Raw genomic sequence first — 19,776 nt, 5'->3', positions numbered from 1 at the left:
CCTTTATTAGTGAGGGTAATGAGGCGTAGCACTACAAGGAAAAGAGGTGCCTGCAAGAGTAGTAAAACATGATTATACAAGTAGTAAATTATATTATAATATATTAAAAACCAATACAGCAGGCAATATATGCAAAGGAATCATATGCAGGTGTAGCAGCATAAATATCTGTGAGGCCCACAAAAAGGCTATCTCACACTGTCAATAAGTCAAAGAGTAATAGCGTGACTAAATTAATAGGACAATCATATAAATAACAAGGTGTCAACAATTGTGAAAAAAAGAGGATTACACAAATAATGTGCAACAAAAGAAATGACACAGAAATATATAACTTTTGTGAGACAGTGACTGACATTGTTGTGAATGGCTGGTATGTGTCGCAGAGGAGGAGGTACTCTGCGCTGTAAGCCTGAAATGTTGCTCTGGGACTTGTGGCTCCACAAGTTTTGTTTAGCTTGTAAGGGGCTGGGCTTACAGGGTTAGCCAGAGAGCTGGGCAGGACTGGCTAACCACCTACCTCCCATCAAGGGGTTTGTCTCATGCGTTATAATGAGACTGTGGTATGATCACATGGTCTGTGTTGGAAGGCTCTGCAAGAGGACAGACTTCCTGAACACGTGGAGAGGCCATGTACCTGCAGAGCCAGTGACGACAAACTGTGTTGGGGAAGCTATCGACCTTCTAAGGGTCTGGAACTGTCGGGTGGGAACTTGCAGAGCAACTCATCATACGGGATAGTGATCCTAGTAAGGCAGCTTCCCTGGAAGCGAGGACTGACAAGGAGTCAGCGTGTGGAGCGGAGCTCTTGGAAGGTAACCTCAGACAAGGGGGATGTAAGAAATGGCAGAGAGGTTTATCTGCTACATGAACAGACAGGTAGTCATGATACACTACCATTCAAAAGTTTAGGGTCACTTAGAAATGTCCTTATTTTTGAAAGAAAAGCACAGTTTTTTTTCCAATGAAGCTAACATTAAATGATTCAGAAATACACTCTATACATTGTTAATGTGGTAAATGACTATTCTAGCTGCAAACGTCTGATTTGTAATGCAATATCTTCATAGGTGTATAGAGGCCCATTTGCAACAACCATCACTCCAGTGTTCTTATGGTACTTTGTGTTTGCTAACTGTGTAAGAAGGTTAATGGATGGTTAGAATACCCTTGAAACCCCTTGTGCAAGTATGTTAGCACAGCTTGGCTGATTAGAGAAGCTATAAACTTGACCTTCCTTTGAGCTAGTTGAGAATCTGGAGCATTAAATTTGTTGGTTCCATTAAACTCTCAAAATGGCCAGAAAAAAGAACTTTCATGTGAAACTCGACAGTCTATTATTCTTGTTCTAAGAAATGAAGGCTATTCCGTGCGAGAAATTGCCAAGAAACTGAAATTTCCTACAACGGTGTGTACTACTCCCTTCAGAGGAAAGCACAAACAGGCTCTAACCAGAGTAGAAAGAGAAGTGGGAGACCCCACTGCACAACTGAGCAACACGACAAGTACATTAGAGTCTGTAGTTTGAGAAATCGACACCTCACAGGTCCTCAACTGGCAGCTTCATTAAATAGTACACGCAAAACGCCAGTATCAACGTCTACAGTGAAGAGGCGACTCCGGGATGCTGGCCTTCAGGGCAGAGTGGCAAAGAAAAAGCCATATCTGAGACTGGCTAATAAAAGGAAAAGATTAATATGGGCAAAAGACCACAGACATTGGACAGAGGAAGATTGGAAAAAAGTGGACAGACGAATCCAAGTTTGAGGTGTTTGGATCACACAGAAGAACATTTGTGAGATGCAGAACAACTGAAAAGATGCTGGAAGAGTGCCTGACACCATCTGTCAAGCATGGTGGAGGTAATGTGATGGTCTGGGGTTGCTTTGGTGCTGGTAAAGTGGGAGATTTGTACAAGGTAAAAGGGATTTTGAATAAGGAAGGCTATCACTCCATTTTGCAACGCCATGCCATACCCTGTGGACAATGCTTGATTGGAGCCAGTTTCATCCTACAACAGGACAATGACCCAAAGCACACCTCCAAATTATGCAAAAACTATTTAGGGAAGAAGCAGGCAGCTGGTATTCTATCTGTAATGGAGTGGCCAGCGCGGTCACGAGATCTCAACCCCATTGAGCTGTTGTGGGACCAGCTTGACCGTATGCTACACAAAAAGTGCCCATCAAGCCAAACCAACTTGTTGGAGGGGTTTCTGGAAATATGGGGTGAAATTTCTCCAGATTACCTCAGCAAATTAACTGCTAAAATGCCAAAGGTCTGCAATTCTGTAATTGCTGCAAAGAGAGCATTCTTTGACGAAAGCAAAGTTTGAAAGAGAAAATTATTATTTCAAATAAAAATCTATATTTCGAACCTTGTCAATGTCTGGACTATATTTTAAATTCATTTGGCAACTCATTTGATTAAAAAAAGTATGAGTTTTCATAGAAAACACAAAAAATGTCTGGGTGACCCCAAACTTTTGAATGGTAGTGTATGTTCGTGGATGTAATATAATGGCCTTTAGGTTATGCAGTTTATGCTGAGTAAAAAAACCAAATAGAATGTTTTTGTGAGAAACAGTTCCAGTGTGACTTTATCCCGTTGCCAAGCGAGTATCCCCCAACACACTCAGGAAGCGCTATCTCACACTTGCTTGAAAAAAATTTGATAATACCGTATATACTTGAGTATAAGCCGAGGCACCTAATTTTGCCTCGAAAAACTGGGTCAGCGTATTGACTCGAGTATAAGCTGGGTATGCACAGTCCCCTCATCCCTGTCCTGGTATGCGTGTCTCCCACCATCTCTGTCCTGGTATGCGTGGCTCCCCCTTCGCTGTCCTGGTATTTCTGACCATATGTTCGGTTTCTTTCTTTGGGTTTACACTAATTTCCGAATGGTCTGCCATACCTCATTATTTAACAGATATACTGTATATCACTCACTCTTTACAGAATCCACCATACTATCCTCTATGATTAGTGATATACATCTATTGCTGTGTTCAGTACGTGTTTAAATACATGTTCGTTCATAGCCTATAAAGTTCAGGAAATATACACTGCTTAAAAAAATAAAGGGAACACTAAAATACCATATCCTAGATATCTCTGAATGAAATATTCCAGTTGCAAATTTTTTATTCATTGCATAGTGTAATGGGTTCAAAATAATAAAACATAACAATTATCAATGTAAATCAAATCAAATCCAGACCCATGGAGGTCTGGATTTGGAATAATACTCAAAATCAAAGTGGAAAATCAAATTACAGGCTGATCCAACTTCAGTGGAAATGCCTCATGACAAGGAAAAGATGCTCAGTATTGTGTGTGGCCGCCACGTGCCTGTATGACCTCACTACTGTACAAGGCCTGGGCATGCCCCTGATGAGGCGACAGATGGTCTCCTGAGGAATCTCCTCCCAGATCTGGACTAAAGCATCCGCCAACGCCTGGACAATCTGTGGCGCAACGTGACGTTGGTGGATGGAGGGAGACATAAAGTCCCAGATGTGCTCAATCGGATTCAGGTCTGGGGAACGGGCGGGCCAGTCCATAGCGTCAATGCCTTCATCTTGCAGGAACTGCTGACACACTCCAGCCACATGAGGTCTGGCATTGTCCTGCATTAGGAGGATCCCAGGGCCAACTGCACCAGCATATGGTCTCACAAGGGGTCAGAGGATCTCATCTCGGTACCCAATGGCAGTCAGGTTACCTCTGGCGATCACACGGAGGGTTGTGCGGCCCTCCAAAGAAATGCCACCCCACACCATTACTGACTCACTGCCAAACCGGTCATGCTGAAGGATGTTGCAAGCAGCAGATCGCTCTCCACGGCGTCTCCAGTCTCTGTCACGTCTGTCACATGTGCTCAGTGTGAACCTGCTTTCATATGTGAAAAGCACAGGGCGCCAGTGGCGAATTTGCCAATCCTGGTGTTCTTTGGCAAATGCCAAGCATCCTGCACTGTGTTGGGTGTGAGCACAACCCCCATCTGTGGACATCGCGCCCTCAGACCATCCTCATGGACTCTATTTCTAACCGTTTGTGCAGACACATGCACATTTGTAGCCTGCTGGAGGTCATTTTGTAGGGCTCTGGCAATGCTCCTCCTGTTCCTGTTTAAGTGTTCCCTTTATTTTTTGAGCCGTGTAATATACATCTGTTTATGTGGGTTATGTGTTTATACCTGGCAGGAGCCTGTATACTCTGATGTCACTGATATATAACTGGCAGGAGCCCGTATACTCTGATGTCACTGATATATACCTGGCAGGAGCCTGTATACTCCGATGTCAGTGATATACACCTGGCAGGAGCCCGTATACTCCGATGTCACTGATATATACCTGGCAGGAGCCTGTATACCCTGATGTCACTGATATATACCTGGCAGGAGCCTGTATACTCTGTCACTGATATATACCTGGCAGGAGCCTGTATACTCTGATGTCACTGATATATACCTGGCAGGAGCCTGTATACTCTGATGTCACTGATATATACCTGGCAGGAGCCTGTATACTCTGATGTCAGTGATGTACACCTGGCAGGAGCCTGTATACTGTTATGTCACTGATATATACCTGGCAGGAGCCTGTATACTCTGATGTCACTGATAGACTCCTGGCCGGAGTCTGTATTCTCTGATGTCACTGATATATACCTGGCAGGAGTCTGTATTCTCTGATGTCACTGATATATACCTGGCAGGAGCCTGTATACTCTGATGTCAGTGATATATACCTGGCAGGAGCCTGTATACCCTGATGTCACTGATATATACCTGGCAGGAGCCTGTATACTCTGATGTCACTGATATATACCTGGCAGGAGCCTGTATACTCTGATGTCACTGATATACACCTGGCAGGAGCCTGTATACTCTGATGTCACTGATATATACCTGGCAGGAGCCTGTATAGTCTGATGTCAGTGATATACACCTGGCAGGAGTCTGTATTCTCTGATGTCAGATATATACCTGGCAGGAGTCTGTACACTCTGATGTCACTGATGTACACCTGGCAGGAGCCTGTATTCTCTGATGTCAGTGATATATACCTGGCAAGAGCCTGTATACTCTGATGTCACTGATATATACCTGGCAGGAGCCCGTATACTCCGATGTCACTGATATATACCTGGCAGGAGCCTGTATACCCTGATGTCACTGATATATACCTGGCAGGAGCCTGTATACTCTGTCACTGATATATACCTGGCAGGAGCCTGTATACTCTGATGTCACTGATATATACCTGGCAGGAGCCTGTATACTCTGATGTCACTGATATATACCTGGCAGGAGCCTGTATACTCTGATGTCAGTGATGTACACCTGGCAGGAGCCTGTATACTGTTATGTCACTGATATATACCTGGCAGGAGCCTGTATACTCTGATGTCACTGATATACTCCTGGCAGGAGCCTGTATACTCTGATGTCAGTGATATATACCTGGCAGGAGCCTGTATACCCTGATGTCACTGATATATACCTGGCAGGAGCCTGTATACTCTGATGTCACTGATATATACCTGGCAGGAGCCTGTATACTCTGATGTCACTGATATACACCTGGCAGGAGCCTGTATACTCTGATGTCACTGATATATACCTGGCAGGAGCCCGTATACTCCGATGTCACTGATATATACCTGGCAGGAGCCTGTATACTCTGATGTCAGTGATATATACCTGGCAGGAGCCTGTATACCCTGATGTCACTGATATATACCTGGCAGGAGCCTGTATACTCTGATGTCACTGATATATACCTGGCAGGAGCCTGTATACTCTGATGTCACTGATATACACCTGGCAGGAGCCTGTATACTCTGATGTCACTGATATATACCTGGCAGGAGCCTGTATAGTCTGATGTCAGTGATATACACCTGGCAGGAGTCTGTATTCTCTGATGTCAGATATATACCTGGCAGGAGTCTGTACACTCTGATGTCACTGATGTACACCTGGCAGGAGCCTGTATTCTCTGATGTCAGTGATATATACCTGGCAGGAGCCTGTATACTCTGATGTCACTGATATACACCTGGCAGGAGCCCGTATACTCCGATGTCACTGATATATACCTGGCAGGAGCCTGTATACCCTGATGTCACTGATATATACCTGGCAGGAGCCTGTATACTCTGTCACTGATATATACCTGGCAGGAGCCTGTGTACTCTGATGTCACTGATATATACCTGGCAGGAGCCTGTATACTCTGATGTCACTGATATATACCTGGCAGGAGCCTGTATACTCTGATGTCAGTGATGTACACCTGGCAGGAGCCTGTATACTGTTATGTCACTGATATATACCTGGCAGGAGCCTGTATACTCTGATGTCACTGATATAATCCTGGCCGGAGTCTGTATTCTCTGATGTCACTGATATATACCTGGCAGGAGTCTGTATTCTCTGATGTCACTGATATATACCTGGCAGGAGCCTGTATACTCTGATGTCAGTGATATATACCTGGCAGGAGCCTGTATACCCTGATGTCACTGATATATACCTGGCAGGAGCCTGTATACTCTGATGTCACTGATATATACCTGGCAGGAGCCTGTATACTCTGATGTCACTGATATACACCTGGCAGGAGCCTGTATACTCTGATGTCACTGATATATACCTGGCAGGAGCCTGTATAGTCTGATGTCAGTGATATACACCTGGCAGGAGTCTGTATTCTCTGATGTCAGATATATACCTGGCAGGAGTCTGTACACTCTGATGTCACTGATGTACACCTGGCAGGAGCCTGTATTCTCTGATGTCAGTGATATATACCTGGCAGGAGCCTGTATACTCTGATGTCACTGATATATACCTGGCAGGAGCCCGTATACTCCGATGTCACTGATATATACCTGGCAGGAGCCTGTATACCCTGATGTCACTGATATATACCTGGCAGGAGCCTGTATACTCTGTCACTGATATATACCTGGCAGGAGCCTGTATACTCTGATGTCACTGATATATACCTGGCAGGAGCCTGTATACTCTGATGTCACTGATATATACCTGGCAGGAGCCTGTATACTCTGATGTCAGTGATGTACACCTGGCAGGAGCCTGTATACTGTTATGTCACTGATATATACCTGGCAGGAGCCTGTATACTCTGATGTCACTGATATACTCCTGGCAGGAGCCTGTATACTCTGATGTCAGTGATATATACCTGGCAGGAGCCTGTATACCCTGATGTCACTGATATATACCTGGCAGGAGCCTGTATACTCTGATGTCACTGATATATACCTGGCAGGAGCCTGTATACTCTGATGTCACTGATATACACCTGGCAGGAGCCTGTATACTCTGATGTCACTGATATATACCTGGCAGGAGCCCGTATACTCCGATGTCACTGATATATACCTGGCAGGAGCCTGTATACTCTGATGTCAGTGATATATACCTGGCAGGAGCCTGTATACCCTGATGTCACTGATATATACCTGGCAGGAGCCTGTATACTCTGATGTCACTGATATATACCTGGCAGGAGCCTGTATACTCTGATGTCACTGATATACACCTGGCAGGAGCCTGTATACTCTGATGTCACTGATATATACCTGGCAGGAGCCTGTATAGTCTGATGTCAGTGATATACACCTGGCAGGAGTCTGTATTCTCTGATGTCAGATATATACCTGGCAGGAGTCTGTACACTCTGATGTCACTGATGTACACCTGGCAGGAGCCTGTATTCTCTGATGTCAGTGATATATACCTGGCAGGAGCCTGTATACTCTGATGTCACTGATATACACCTGGCAGGAGCCCGTATACTCCGATGTCACTGATATATACCTGGCAGGAGCCTGTATACCCTGATGTCACTGATATATACCTGGCAGGAGCCTGTATACTCTGTCACTGATATATACCTGGCAGGAGCCTGTGTACTCTGATGTCACTGATATATACCTGGCAGGAGCCTGTATACTCTGATGTCACTGATATATACCTGGCAGGAGCCTGTATACTCTGATGTCAGTGATGTACACCTGGCAGGAGCCTGTATACTGTTATGTCACTGATATATACCTGGCAGGAGCCTGTATACTCTGATGTCACTGATATACTCCTGGCCGGAGTCTGTATTCTCTGATGTCACTGATATATACCTGGCAGGAGTCTGTATTCTCTGATGTCACTGATATATACCTGGCAGGAGCCTGTATACTCTGATGTCAGTGATATATACCTGGCAGGAGCCTGTATACCCTGATGTCACTGATATATACCTGGCAGGAGCCTGTATACTCTGATGTCACTGATATATACCTGGCAGGAGCCTGTATACTCTGATGTCACTGATATACACCTGGCAGGAGCCTGTATACTCTGATGTCACTGATATATACCTGGCAGGAGCCTGTATAGTCTGATGTCAGTGATATACACCTGGCAGGAGTCTGTATTCTCTGATGTCAGATATATACCTGGCAGGAGTCTGTACACTCTGATGTCACTGATGTACACCTGGCAGGAGCCTGTATTCTCTGATGTCAGTGATATATACCTGGCAGGAGCCTGTATACTCTGATGTCACTGATATATACCTGGCAGGAGCCTGTATACTCTGATGTCACTGATATATACCTGGCAGGAGCCTGTGCACTCTGATGTCAGTGATGTACACCTGGCAGGAGCCTGTATACTCTGATGTCAGTGATGTACACCTGGCAGGAGTCTGTATTCTCTGATGTCACTGATATATACCTGGCAGGAGCCTGTATACTCCGATGTCAGTGATATACACCTGGCAGGAGCCCGTATACTCAGATGTCACTGATATATACCTGGCAGGAGCCTGTATACCCTGATGTCACTGATATATACCTGGCAGGAGCCTGTATACTCTGTCACTGATATATACCTGGCAGGAGCCTGTATACTCTGATGTCACTGATATATACCTGGCAGGAGCCTGTATACTCTGATGTCACTGATATATACCTGGCAGGAGCCTGTATACTCTGATGTCAGTGATGTACACCTGGCAGGAGCCTGTATACTGTTATGTCACTGATATATACCTGGCAGGAGCCTGTATACTCTGATGTCACTGATATACTCCTGGCCGGAGTCTGTATTCTCTGATGTCACTGATATATACCTGGCAGGAGTCTGTATTCTCTGATGTCACTGATATATACCTGGCAGGAGCCTGTACACTCTGTCAGTGATATATACCTGGCAGGAGCCTGTATACCCTGATGTCACTGATATATACCTGGCAGGAGCCTGTATACTCTGATGTCACTGATATACACCTGGCAGGAGCCTGTATACTCTGATGTCACTGATATATACCTGGCAGGAGCCTGTATACTCTGATGTCACTGATATACACCTGGCAGGAGCCTGTATACTCTGATGTCACTGATATATACCTGGCAGGAGCCTGTATAGTCTGATGTCAGTGATGTACACCTGGCAGGAGCCTGTATTCTCTGATGTCACTGATATATACCTGGCAGGAGCCTGTATACTCTGATGTCACTGATATATACCTGGCAGGAGCCTGTATAGTCTGATGTCAGTGATATACACCTGGCAGGAGTCTGTATTCTCTGATGTCAGATATATACCTGGCAGGAGTCTGTACACTCTGATGTCACTGATGTACACCTGGCAGGAGCCTGTATTCTCTGATGTCAGTGATATATACCTGGCAGGAGCCTGTATACTCTGATGTCACTGATATACACCTGGCAGGAGCCCGTATACTCCGATGTCACTGATATATACCTGGCAGGAGCCTGTATACCCTGATGTCACTGATATATACCTGGCAGGAGCCTGTATACTCTGTCACTGATATATACCTGGCAGGAGCCTGTGTACTCTGATGTCACTGATATATACCTGGCAGGAGCCTGTATACTCTGATGTCACTGATATATACCTGGCAGGAGCCTGTATACTCTGATGTCAGTGATGTACACCTGGCAGGAGCCTGTATACTGTTATGTCACTGATATATACCTGGCAGGAGCCTGTATACTCTGATGTCACTGATATACTCCTGGCCGGAGTCTGTATTCTCTGATGTCACTGATATATACCTGGCAGGAGTCTGTATTCTCTGATGTCACTGATATATACCTGGCAGGAGCCTGTACACTCTGTCAGTGATATATACCTGGCAGGAGCCTGTATACCCTGATGTCACTGATATATACCTGGCAGGAGCCTGTATACTCTGATGTCACTGATATACACCTGGCAGGAGCCTGTATACTCTGATGTCACTGATATATACCTGGCAGGAGCCTGTATACTCTGATGTCACTGATATACACCTGGCAGGAGCCTGTATACTCTGATGTCACTGATATATACCTGGCAGGAGCCTGTATAGTCTGATGTCAGTGATGTACACCTGGCAGGAGCCTGTATTCTCTGATGTCACTGATATATACCTGGCAGGAGCCTGTATACTCTGATGTCACTGATATATACCTGGCAGGAGCCTGTATAGTCTGATGTCAGTGATATACACCTGGCAGGAGTCTGTATTCTCTGATGTCAGATATATACCTGGCAGGAGTCTGTACACTCTGATGTCACTGATGTACACCTGGCAGGAGCCTGTATTCTCTGATGTCAGTGATATATACCTGGCAGGAGCCTGTATACTCTGATGTCACTGATATACACCTGGCAGGAGCCCGTATACTCCGATGTCACTGATATATACCTGGCAGGAGCCTGTATACCCTGATGTCACTGATATATACCTGGCAGGAGCCTGTATACTCTGTCACTGATATATACCTGGCAGGAGCCTGTGTACTCTGATGTCACTGATATATACCTGGCAGGAGCCTGTATACTCTGATGTCACTGATATATACCTGGCAGGAGCCTGTATACTCTGATGTCAGTGATGTACACCTGGCAGGAGCCTGTATACTGTTATGTCACTGATATATACCTGGCAGGAGCCTGTATACTCTGATGTCACTGATATACTCCTGGCCGGAGTCTGTATTCTCTGATGTCACTGATATATACCTGGCAGGAGTCTGTATTCTCTGATGTCACTGATATATACCTGGCAGGAGCCTGTATACTCTGATGTCAGTGATATATACCTGGCAGGAGCCTGTATACCCTGATGTCACTGATATATACCTGGCAGGAGCCTGTATACTCTGATGTCACTGATATATACCTGGCAGGAGCCTGTATACTCTGATGTCACTGATATACACCTGGCAGGAGCCTGTATACTCTGATGTCACTGATATATACCTGGCAGGAGCCTGTATAGTCTGATGTCAGTGATATACACCTGGCAGGAGTCTGTATTCTCTGATGTCAGATATATACCTGGCAGGAGTCTGTACACTCTGATGTCACTGATGTACACCTGGCAGGAGCCTGTATTCTCTGATGTCAGTGATATATACCTGGCAGGAGCCTGTATACTCTGATGTCACTGATATATACCTGGCAGGAGCCCGTATACTCCGATGTCACTGATATATACCTGGCAGGAGCCTGTATACCCTGATGTCACTGATATATACCTGGCAGGAGCCTGTATACTCTGTCACTGATATATACCTGGCAGGAGCCTGTATACTCTGATGTCACTGATATATACCTGGCAGGAGCCTGTATACTCTGATGTCACTGATATATACCTGGCAGGAGCCTGTATACTCTGATGTCAGTGATGTACACCTGGCAGGAGCCTGTATACTGTTATGTCACTGATATATACCTGGCAGGAGCCTGTATACTCTGATGTCACTGATATACTCCTGGCAGGAGCCTGTATACTCTGATGTCAGTGATATATACCTGGCAGGAGCCTGTATACCCTGATGTCACTGATATATACCTGGCAGGAGCCTGTATACTCTGATGTCACTGATATATACCTGGCAGGAGCCTGTATACTCTGATGTCACTGATATACACCTGGCAGGAGCCTGTATACTCTGATGTCACTGATATATACCTGGCAGGAGCCCGTATACTCCGATGTCACTGATATATACCTGGCAGGAGCCTGTATACTCTGATGTCAGTGATATATACCTGGCAGGAGCCTGTATACCCTGATGTCACTGATATATACCTGGCAGGAGCCTGTATACTCTGATGTCACTGATATATACCTGGCAGGAGCCTGTATACTCTGATGTCACTGATATACACCTGGCAGGAGCCTGTATACTCTGATGTCACTGATATATACCTGGCAGGAGCCTGTATAGTCTGATGTCAGTGATATACACCTGGCAGGAGTCTGTATTCTCTGATGTCAGATATATACCTGGCAGGAGTCTGTACACTCTGATGTCACTGATGTACACCTGGCAGGAGCCTGTATTCTCTGATGTCAGTGATATATACCTGGCAGGAGCCTGTATACTCTGATGTCACTGATATACACCTGGCAGGAGCCCGTATACTCCGATGTCACTGATATATACCTGGCAGGAGCCTGTATACCCTGATGTCACTGATATATACCTGGCAGGAGCCTGTATACTCTGTCACTGATATATACCTGGCAGGAGCCTGTGTACTCTGATGTCACTGATATATACCTGGCAGGAGCCTGTATACTCTGATGTCACTGATATATACCTGGCAGGAGCCTGTATACTCTGATGTCAGTGATGTACACCTGGCAGGAGCCTGTATACTGTTATGTCACTGATATATACCTGGCAGGAGCCTGTATACTCTGATGTCACTGATATACTCCTGGCCGGAGTCTGTATTCTCTGATGTCACTGATATATACCTGGCAGGAGTCTGTATTCTCTGATGTCACTGATATATACCTGGCAGGAGCCTGTATACTCTGATGTCAGTGATATATACCTGGCAGGAGCCTGTATACCCTGATGTCACTGATATATACCTGGCAGGAGCCTGTATACTCTGATGTCACTGATATATACCTGGCAGGAGCCTGTATACTCTGATGTCACTGATATACACCTGGCAGGAGCCTGTATACTCTGATGTCACTGATATATACCTGGCAGGAGCCTGTATAGTCTGATGTCAGTGATATACACCTGGCAGGAGTCTGTATTCTCTGATGTCAGATATATACCTGGCAGGAGTCTGTACACTCTGATGTCACTGATGTACACCTGGCAGGAGCCTGTATTCTCTGATGTCAGTGATATATACCTGGCAGGAGCCTGTATACTCTGATGTCACTGATATATACCTGGCAGGAGCCTGTATACTCTGATGTCACTGATATATACCTGGCAGGAGCCTGTGCACTCTGATGTCAGTGATGTACACCTGGCAGGAGCCTGTATACTCTGATGTCAGTGATGTACACCTGGCAGGAGTCTGTATTCTCTGATGTCACTGATATATACCTGGCAGGAGCCTGTATACTCCGATGTCAGTGATATACACCTGGCAGGAGCCCGTATACTCAGATGTCACTGATATATACCTGGCAGGAGCCTGTATACCCTGATGTCACTGATATATACCTGGCAGGAGCCTGTATACTCTGTCACTGATATATACCTGGCAGGAGCCTGTATACTCTGATGTCACTGATATATACCTGGCAGGAGCCTGTATACTCTGATGTCACTGATATATACCTGGCAGGAGCCTGTATACTCTGATGTCAGTGATGTACACCTGGCAGGAGCCTGTATACTGTTATGTCACTGATATATACCTGGCAGGAGCCTGTATACTCTGATGTCACTGATATACTCCTGGCCGGAGTCTGTATTCTCTGATGTCACTGATATATACCTGGCAGGAGTCTGTATTCTCTGATGTCACTGATATATACCTGGCAGGAGCCTGTACACTCTGATGTCAGTGATATATACCTGGCAGGAGCCTGTATACCCTGATGTCACTGATATATACCTGGCAGGAGCCTGTATACTCTGATGTCACTGATATACACCTGGCAGGAGCCTGTATACTCTGATGTCACTGATATATACCTGGCAGGAGCCTGTATACTCTGATGTCACTGATATACACCTGGCAGGAGCCTGTATACTCTGATGTCACTGATATATACCTGGCAGGAGCCTGTATAGTCTGATGTCAGTGATGTACACCTGGCAGGAGCCTGTATTCTCTGATGTCACTGATATATACCTGGCAGGAGCCTGTATACTCTGATGTCACTGATATACACCTGGCAGGAGCCTGTATACTCTGATGTCACTGATATATACCTGGCAGGAGCCTGTATAGTCTGATGTCAGTGATATACACCTGGCAGGAGTCTGTATTCTCTGATGTCAGATATATACCTGGCAGGAGTCTGTACACTCTGATGTCACTGATGTACACCTGGCAGGAGCCTGTATTCTCTGATGTCAGTGATATATACCTGGCAGGAGCCTGTATACTCTGATGTCACTGATATACACCTGGCAGGAGCCCGTATACTCCGATGTCACTGATATATACCTGGCAGGAGCCTGTATACCCTGATGTCACTGATATATACCTGGCAGGAGCCTGTATACTCTGTCACTGATATATACCTGGCAGGAGCCTGTGTACTCTGATGTCACTGATATATACCTGGCAGGAGCCTGTATACTCTGATGTCACTGATATATACCTGGCAGGAGCCTGTATACTCTGATGTCAGTGATGTACACCTGGCAGGAGCCTGTATACTGTTATGTCACTGATATATACCTGGCAGGAGCCTGTATACTCTGATGTCACTGATATACTCCTGGCCGGAGTCTGTATTCTCTGATGTCACTGATATATACCTGGCAGGAGTCTGTATTCTCTGATGTCACTGATATATACCTGGCAGGAGCCTGTATACTCTGATGTCAGTGATATATACCTGGCAGGAGCCTGTATACCCTGATGTCACTGATATATACCTGGCAGGAGCCTGTATACTCTGATGTCACTGATATATACCTGGCAGGAGCCTGTATACTCTGATGTCACTGATATACACCTGGCAGGAGCCTGTATACTCTGATGTCACTGATATATACCTGGCAGGAGCCTGTATAGTCTGATGTCAGTGATATACACCTGGCAGGAGTCTGTATTCTCTGATGTCAGATATATACCTGGCAGGAGTCTGTACACTCTGATGTCACTGATGTACACCTGGCAGGAGCCTGTATTCTCTGATGTCAGTGATATATACCTGGCAGGAGCCTGTATACTCTGATGTCACTGATATATACCTGGCAGGAGCCTGTATACTCTGATGTCACTGATATATACCTGGCAGGAGCCTGTACACTCTGATGTCAGTGATGTACACCTGGCAGGAGCCTGTATACTCTGATGTCAGTGATGTACACCTGGCAGGAGTCTGTATACTCTGATGTCACTGATATATACCTGGCAGGAGCCTGTATACTCCGATGTCAGTGATATACACCTGGCAGGAGCCCGTATACTCCGATGTCACTGATATATACCTGGCAGGAGCCTGTATACCCTGATGTCACTGATATATACCTGGCAGGAGCCTGTATACTCTGTCACTGATATATACCTGGCAGGAGCCTGTATACTCTGATGTCACTGATATATACCTGGCAGGAGCCTGTATACTCTGATGTCACTGATATATACCTGGCAGGAGCCTGTATACTCTGATGTCAGTGATGTACACCTGGCAGGAGCCTGTATACTGTTATGTCACTGATATATACCTGGCAGGAGCCTGTATACTCTGATGTCACTGATATACTCCTGGCCGGAGTCTGTATTCTCTGATGTCACTGATATATACCTGGCAGGAGTCTGTATTCTCTGATGTCACTGATATATACCTGGCAGGAGCCTGTATACTCTGATGTCAGTGATATATACCTGGCAGGAGCCTGTATACCCTGATGTCACTGATATATACCTGGCAGGAGCCTGTATACTCTGATGTCACTGATATACACCTGGCAGGAGCCTGTATACTCTGATGTCACTGATATATACCTGGCAGGAGCCTGTATACTCTGATGTCACTGATATACACCTGGCAGGAGCCTGTATACTCTGATGTCACTGATATATACCTGGCAGGAGCCTGTATAGTCTGATGTCAGTGATATACACCTGGCAGGAGTCTGTATTCTCTGATGTCAGATATATACCTGGCAGGAGTCTGTACACTCTGATGTCACTGATGTACACCTGGCAGGAGCCTGTATTCTCTGATGTCAGTGATATATACCTGGCAGGAGCCTGTATACTCTGATGTCACTGATATATACCTGGCAGGAGCCTGTATACTCTGATGTCACTGATATATACCTGGCAGGAGCCTGTACACTCTGATGTCAGTGATGTACACCTGGCAGGAGCCTGTATACTCTGATGTCAGTGATATACACCTGGCAGGAGTCTGTATTCTCTGATGTCAGATATATACCTGGCAGGAGTCTGTACACTCTGATGTCACTGATGTACACCTGGCAGGAGTCTGTATACTCTGATGTCACTGATATATACCTGGCAGGAGCCTGTATACCCTGATGTCACTGATATATACCTGGCAGGAGCCTGTATACCCTGATGTCAGTGATGTACACCTGGCAGGAGCCTGTATACTCTGTCATTGATATACACCTGGCAGTAGCCTGTATACCCTGATGTCAGTGATGTACACCTGGCAGAAGCCCGTATACACTGATGTCACTGATATACACCTGGCAGGAGCCTGTATACCCTGATGTCAGTGATGTACACCTGGCAGGAGCCCGTATACTCTGATGTCACTGATATACACCTGGCAGCAGCCTGTATACCCTGATGTCACTGATATACACCTGGCAGGAGCCTGTATACTCTGATGTCACTGATATACACCTGGCAGGAGCCTGTATACCCTGATGTCACTGATATACACCTGGAAGGAGCCTGTATACTCTGATGTCACTGATATATACCTGGCAGGAGCCTGTATTCTCTAATGTCACTGATATATACCTGGCAGGAGTCTGTATACTCTGATGTCAGTGATATATACCATGCAGGAGCCTGTATACCCTGATGTCACTGATATATACCTGGCAGGAGCCTGTATACCCTGATGTCAGTGATGTACACCTGGCAGGAGCCTGTATTCTCCGATGTCAGTGATATATACCTGGCAGGAGCCTGTATACTCTGATGTCAGTGATGTACACCTGGCAGCAGCCTGTATACCCTGATGTCAGTGATATATACCTAGCAGCAGCCTGTATACCCTGATGTCAGTGATGTACACCTGGCAGGAGCCTGTATACCCTGATGTCAGTGATGTACACCTGGCAGCAGCCTGTATACCTTGATGTCAGTGATGTACACCTGGCAGCAGCCTGTATACCTTGATGTCAGTGATATACACCTGGCAGCAGCCTGTATACCTTGATGTCAGTGATGTACACCTGGCAGGAGCCTGTATACCCTGATGTCAGTGATGTACACCTGGCAGCAGCCTGTATACCTTGATGTCAGTGATATATACCTGGCAGCAGCCTGTATACCCTGATGTCAGTGATATATACCTGGCAGGAGCCTGTATACTCTGATGTCAGTGATGTACACCTGGCAGCAGCCTGTATACCCTGATGTCAGTGATATATACCTGGCAGCAGCCTGTATACCCTGATGTCAGTGATGTACACCTGGCAGGAGCCTGTATACCCTGATGTCAGTGATGTACACCTGGCAGCAGCCTGTATACCTTGATGTCAGTGATGTACACCTGGCAGCAGCCTGTATACCTTGATGTCAGTGATATACACCTGGCAGCAGCCTGTATTCTCCGATGTCAGCGATATACACCTGGCAGGAGCCCGTATAACCCTGCTGCATTACATCGTAGGCTCAGCCGTGCGGCGTGCTGCTGGCAGTGACATGAGACGTGCGGACGAAGCGCCAACACCTCAGTCTCAGCCCTCATCACGGTGCAGCCAGTCCCAGCAACCGCCTGACAAACTAACCAATGAAATGAGGTGGATCCAGCAGGAAGCAGGCGTCCTCTGCGCTGATTGGCTGTCAGTGTATTGTCTGGTGATCGTCCAGCCGTTCCAGCATGGCTTCCCCCTGTTGCGCGGCGGCGATGCTGTGGCGCTATGTGTGAGGACGCTGGTGTGATGAGTGACGGGTCGTTACTATGAGGTCCTACCAGGCTGTGCTGCTGCTGCTCGCCGCCCTGGCAGTGTTTGCTTTCTATTACTTGGGCTCTGGGAGGGAGAATTTCTCCAGCGCCACTCGGAGGATGAAGGAGAACAGCGCGGTGCACAGCGCCGACCCCGACCCAGAGCTGCTGGCGGCGTCCTCTGCAGAACTGAAGCTCAGTGAGGGGAAGAGCAAGAACGTGGAGAGCCGCGGGGTGCAGGACTACCACCTGCTCCTCATGTTCACCAAGGTGGACCGGAGCCCGGGGCTCAGGGACAAGTTCCAGGCGGCGCTGCGCTCCATGGTCCGGTACGGGAAGTTCGAGAGCAGCGAGGTGCTCAGCCTGCACTTCATAACGGACGAGTCAAGTAAAGAGGTCGGCAAAAGTGTCCTCAGGGACCTGCTGCAGGAGGCCAGCTTCAAGTACAAGGTGGGTGCCCATTACTGCTGCAGGAGGCCAGCTTCAGGTACAAGGTGGGTGCCCATTACTGCTGCAGGAGGCCAGCTCCCAGTACAAGGTGGGTGCCCATTACTGCAGGGGGGCAGCTCCCAGTACAAGGTGGGTGCCCATTACTGCAGGGGGGCAGCTCCCAGTATAAGGTGGGTGCCCATTACTGCTGCAGGAGGCCAGCTTCAAGTACAAGGTGGGTGCCCATTACTGCAGGGGGGCAGCTCCCAGTACAAGGTGGGTGCCCATTACTGCAGGGGGGCAGCTCCCAGTATAAGGTGGGTGCCCATTACTGCTGCAGGAGGCCAGCTCCCAGTACAAGGTGGGTGCCCATTACTGCAGGGGGGCAGCTCCCAGTATAAGGTGGGTGCCCATTACTGCTGCAGGAGGCCAGCTCCCAGTATAAGGTGGGTGCCCATTACTGCAGGGGGCCAGCTCCAAGTACAAGGTGGGTGCCCATTACTGCAGGGGGCCAGCTCCAAGTACAAGGTGGGTGCCCATTACTGCAGGGGGGCAGCTCCCAGTATAAGGTGGGTGCCCATTACTGCTGCAGGAGGCCAGCTTCAAGTACAAGGTGGGTGCCCATTACTGCTGCAGGAGGCCAGCTCCCAGTACAAGGTGGGTGCCCATTACTGCAGGGGGGCAGCTCCCAGTATAAGGTGGGTGCCCATTACTGCTGCAGGAGGCCAGCTCCCAGTACAAGGTGGGTGCCCATTACTGCAGGGGGCCAGCTCCAAGTACAAGGTGGGTGCCCATTACTGCAGGGGGCCAGCTCCAAGTACAAGGTGGGTGCCCATTACTGCAGGGGGGCAGCTCCCAGTATAAGGTGGGTGCCCATTACTGCTGCAGGAGGCCAGCTTCAAGTACAAGGTGGGTGCCCATTACTGCTGCAGGAGGCCAGCTCCCAGTACAAGGTGGGTGCCCATTACTGCAGGGGGGCAGCTCCCAGTATAAGGTGGGTGCCCATTACTGCTGCAGGAGGCCAGCTCCCAGTACAAGGTGGGTGCCCATTACTGCAGGGGGGCAGCTCCCAGTATAAGGTGGGTGCCCATTACTCCTGCAGGAGGCCAGCTTCAAGTACAAGGTGGGTGCCCATTACTGCTGCAGGAGGCCAGCTTCAAGTACAAGGTGGGTGCCCATTACTGCTG

General features: G+C 47.3%; 1 protein-coding gene across 1 annotated transcript in view; it reads left to right on the top strand.

Annotated features, from left to right (window-relative positions):
* Positions 1-18,033: 18,033 nt before the first annotated feature.
* Positions 18,034-19,776, top strand: part of XXYLT1 (xyloside xylosyltransferase 1) — a 310,439-nt gene continuing 308,696 nt past the window's right edge. The window contains exon 1 of the mRNA XM_073578694.1: positions 18,034-18,610. Coding sequence (XP_073434795.1) covers positions 18,176-18,610 — 435 coding nt within the window. The 5' untranslated portion in view covers positions 18,034-18,175. The remainder of the gene's footprint in view (positions 18,611-19,776) is intronic.

Source organism: Dendrobates tinctorius, unplaced genomic scaffold, assembly GCF_039654945.1.
Source record: "Dendrobates tinctorius isolate UK_male_01 unplaced genomic scaffold, ASM3965494v1 ptg000060l, whole genome shotgun sequence".
NCBI classification, from domain to species: domain Eukaryota; kingdom Metazoa; phylum Chordata; class Amphibia; order Anura; family Dendrobatidae; genus Dendrobates; species Dendrobates tinctorius.
The sequence above is the reverse complement of the archived record's forward strand: the minus strand, read 5'-3'. Positions and strand labels throughout refer to the sequence as shown.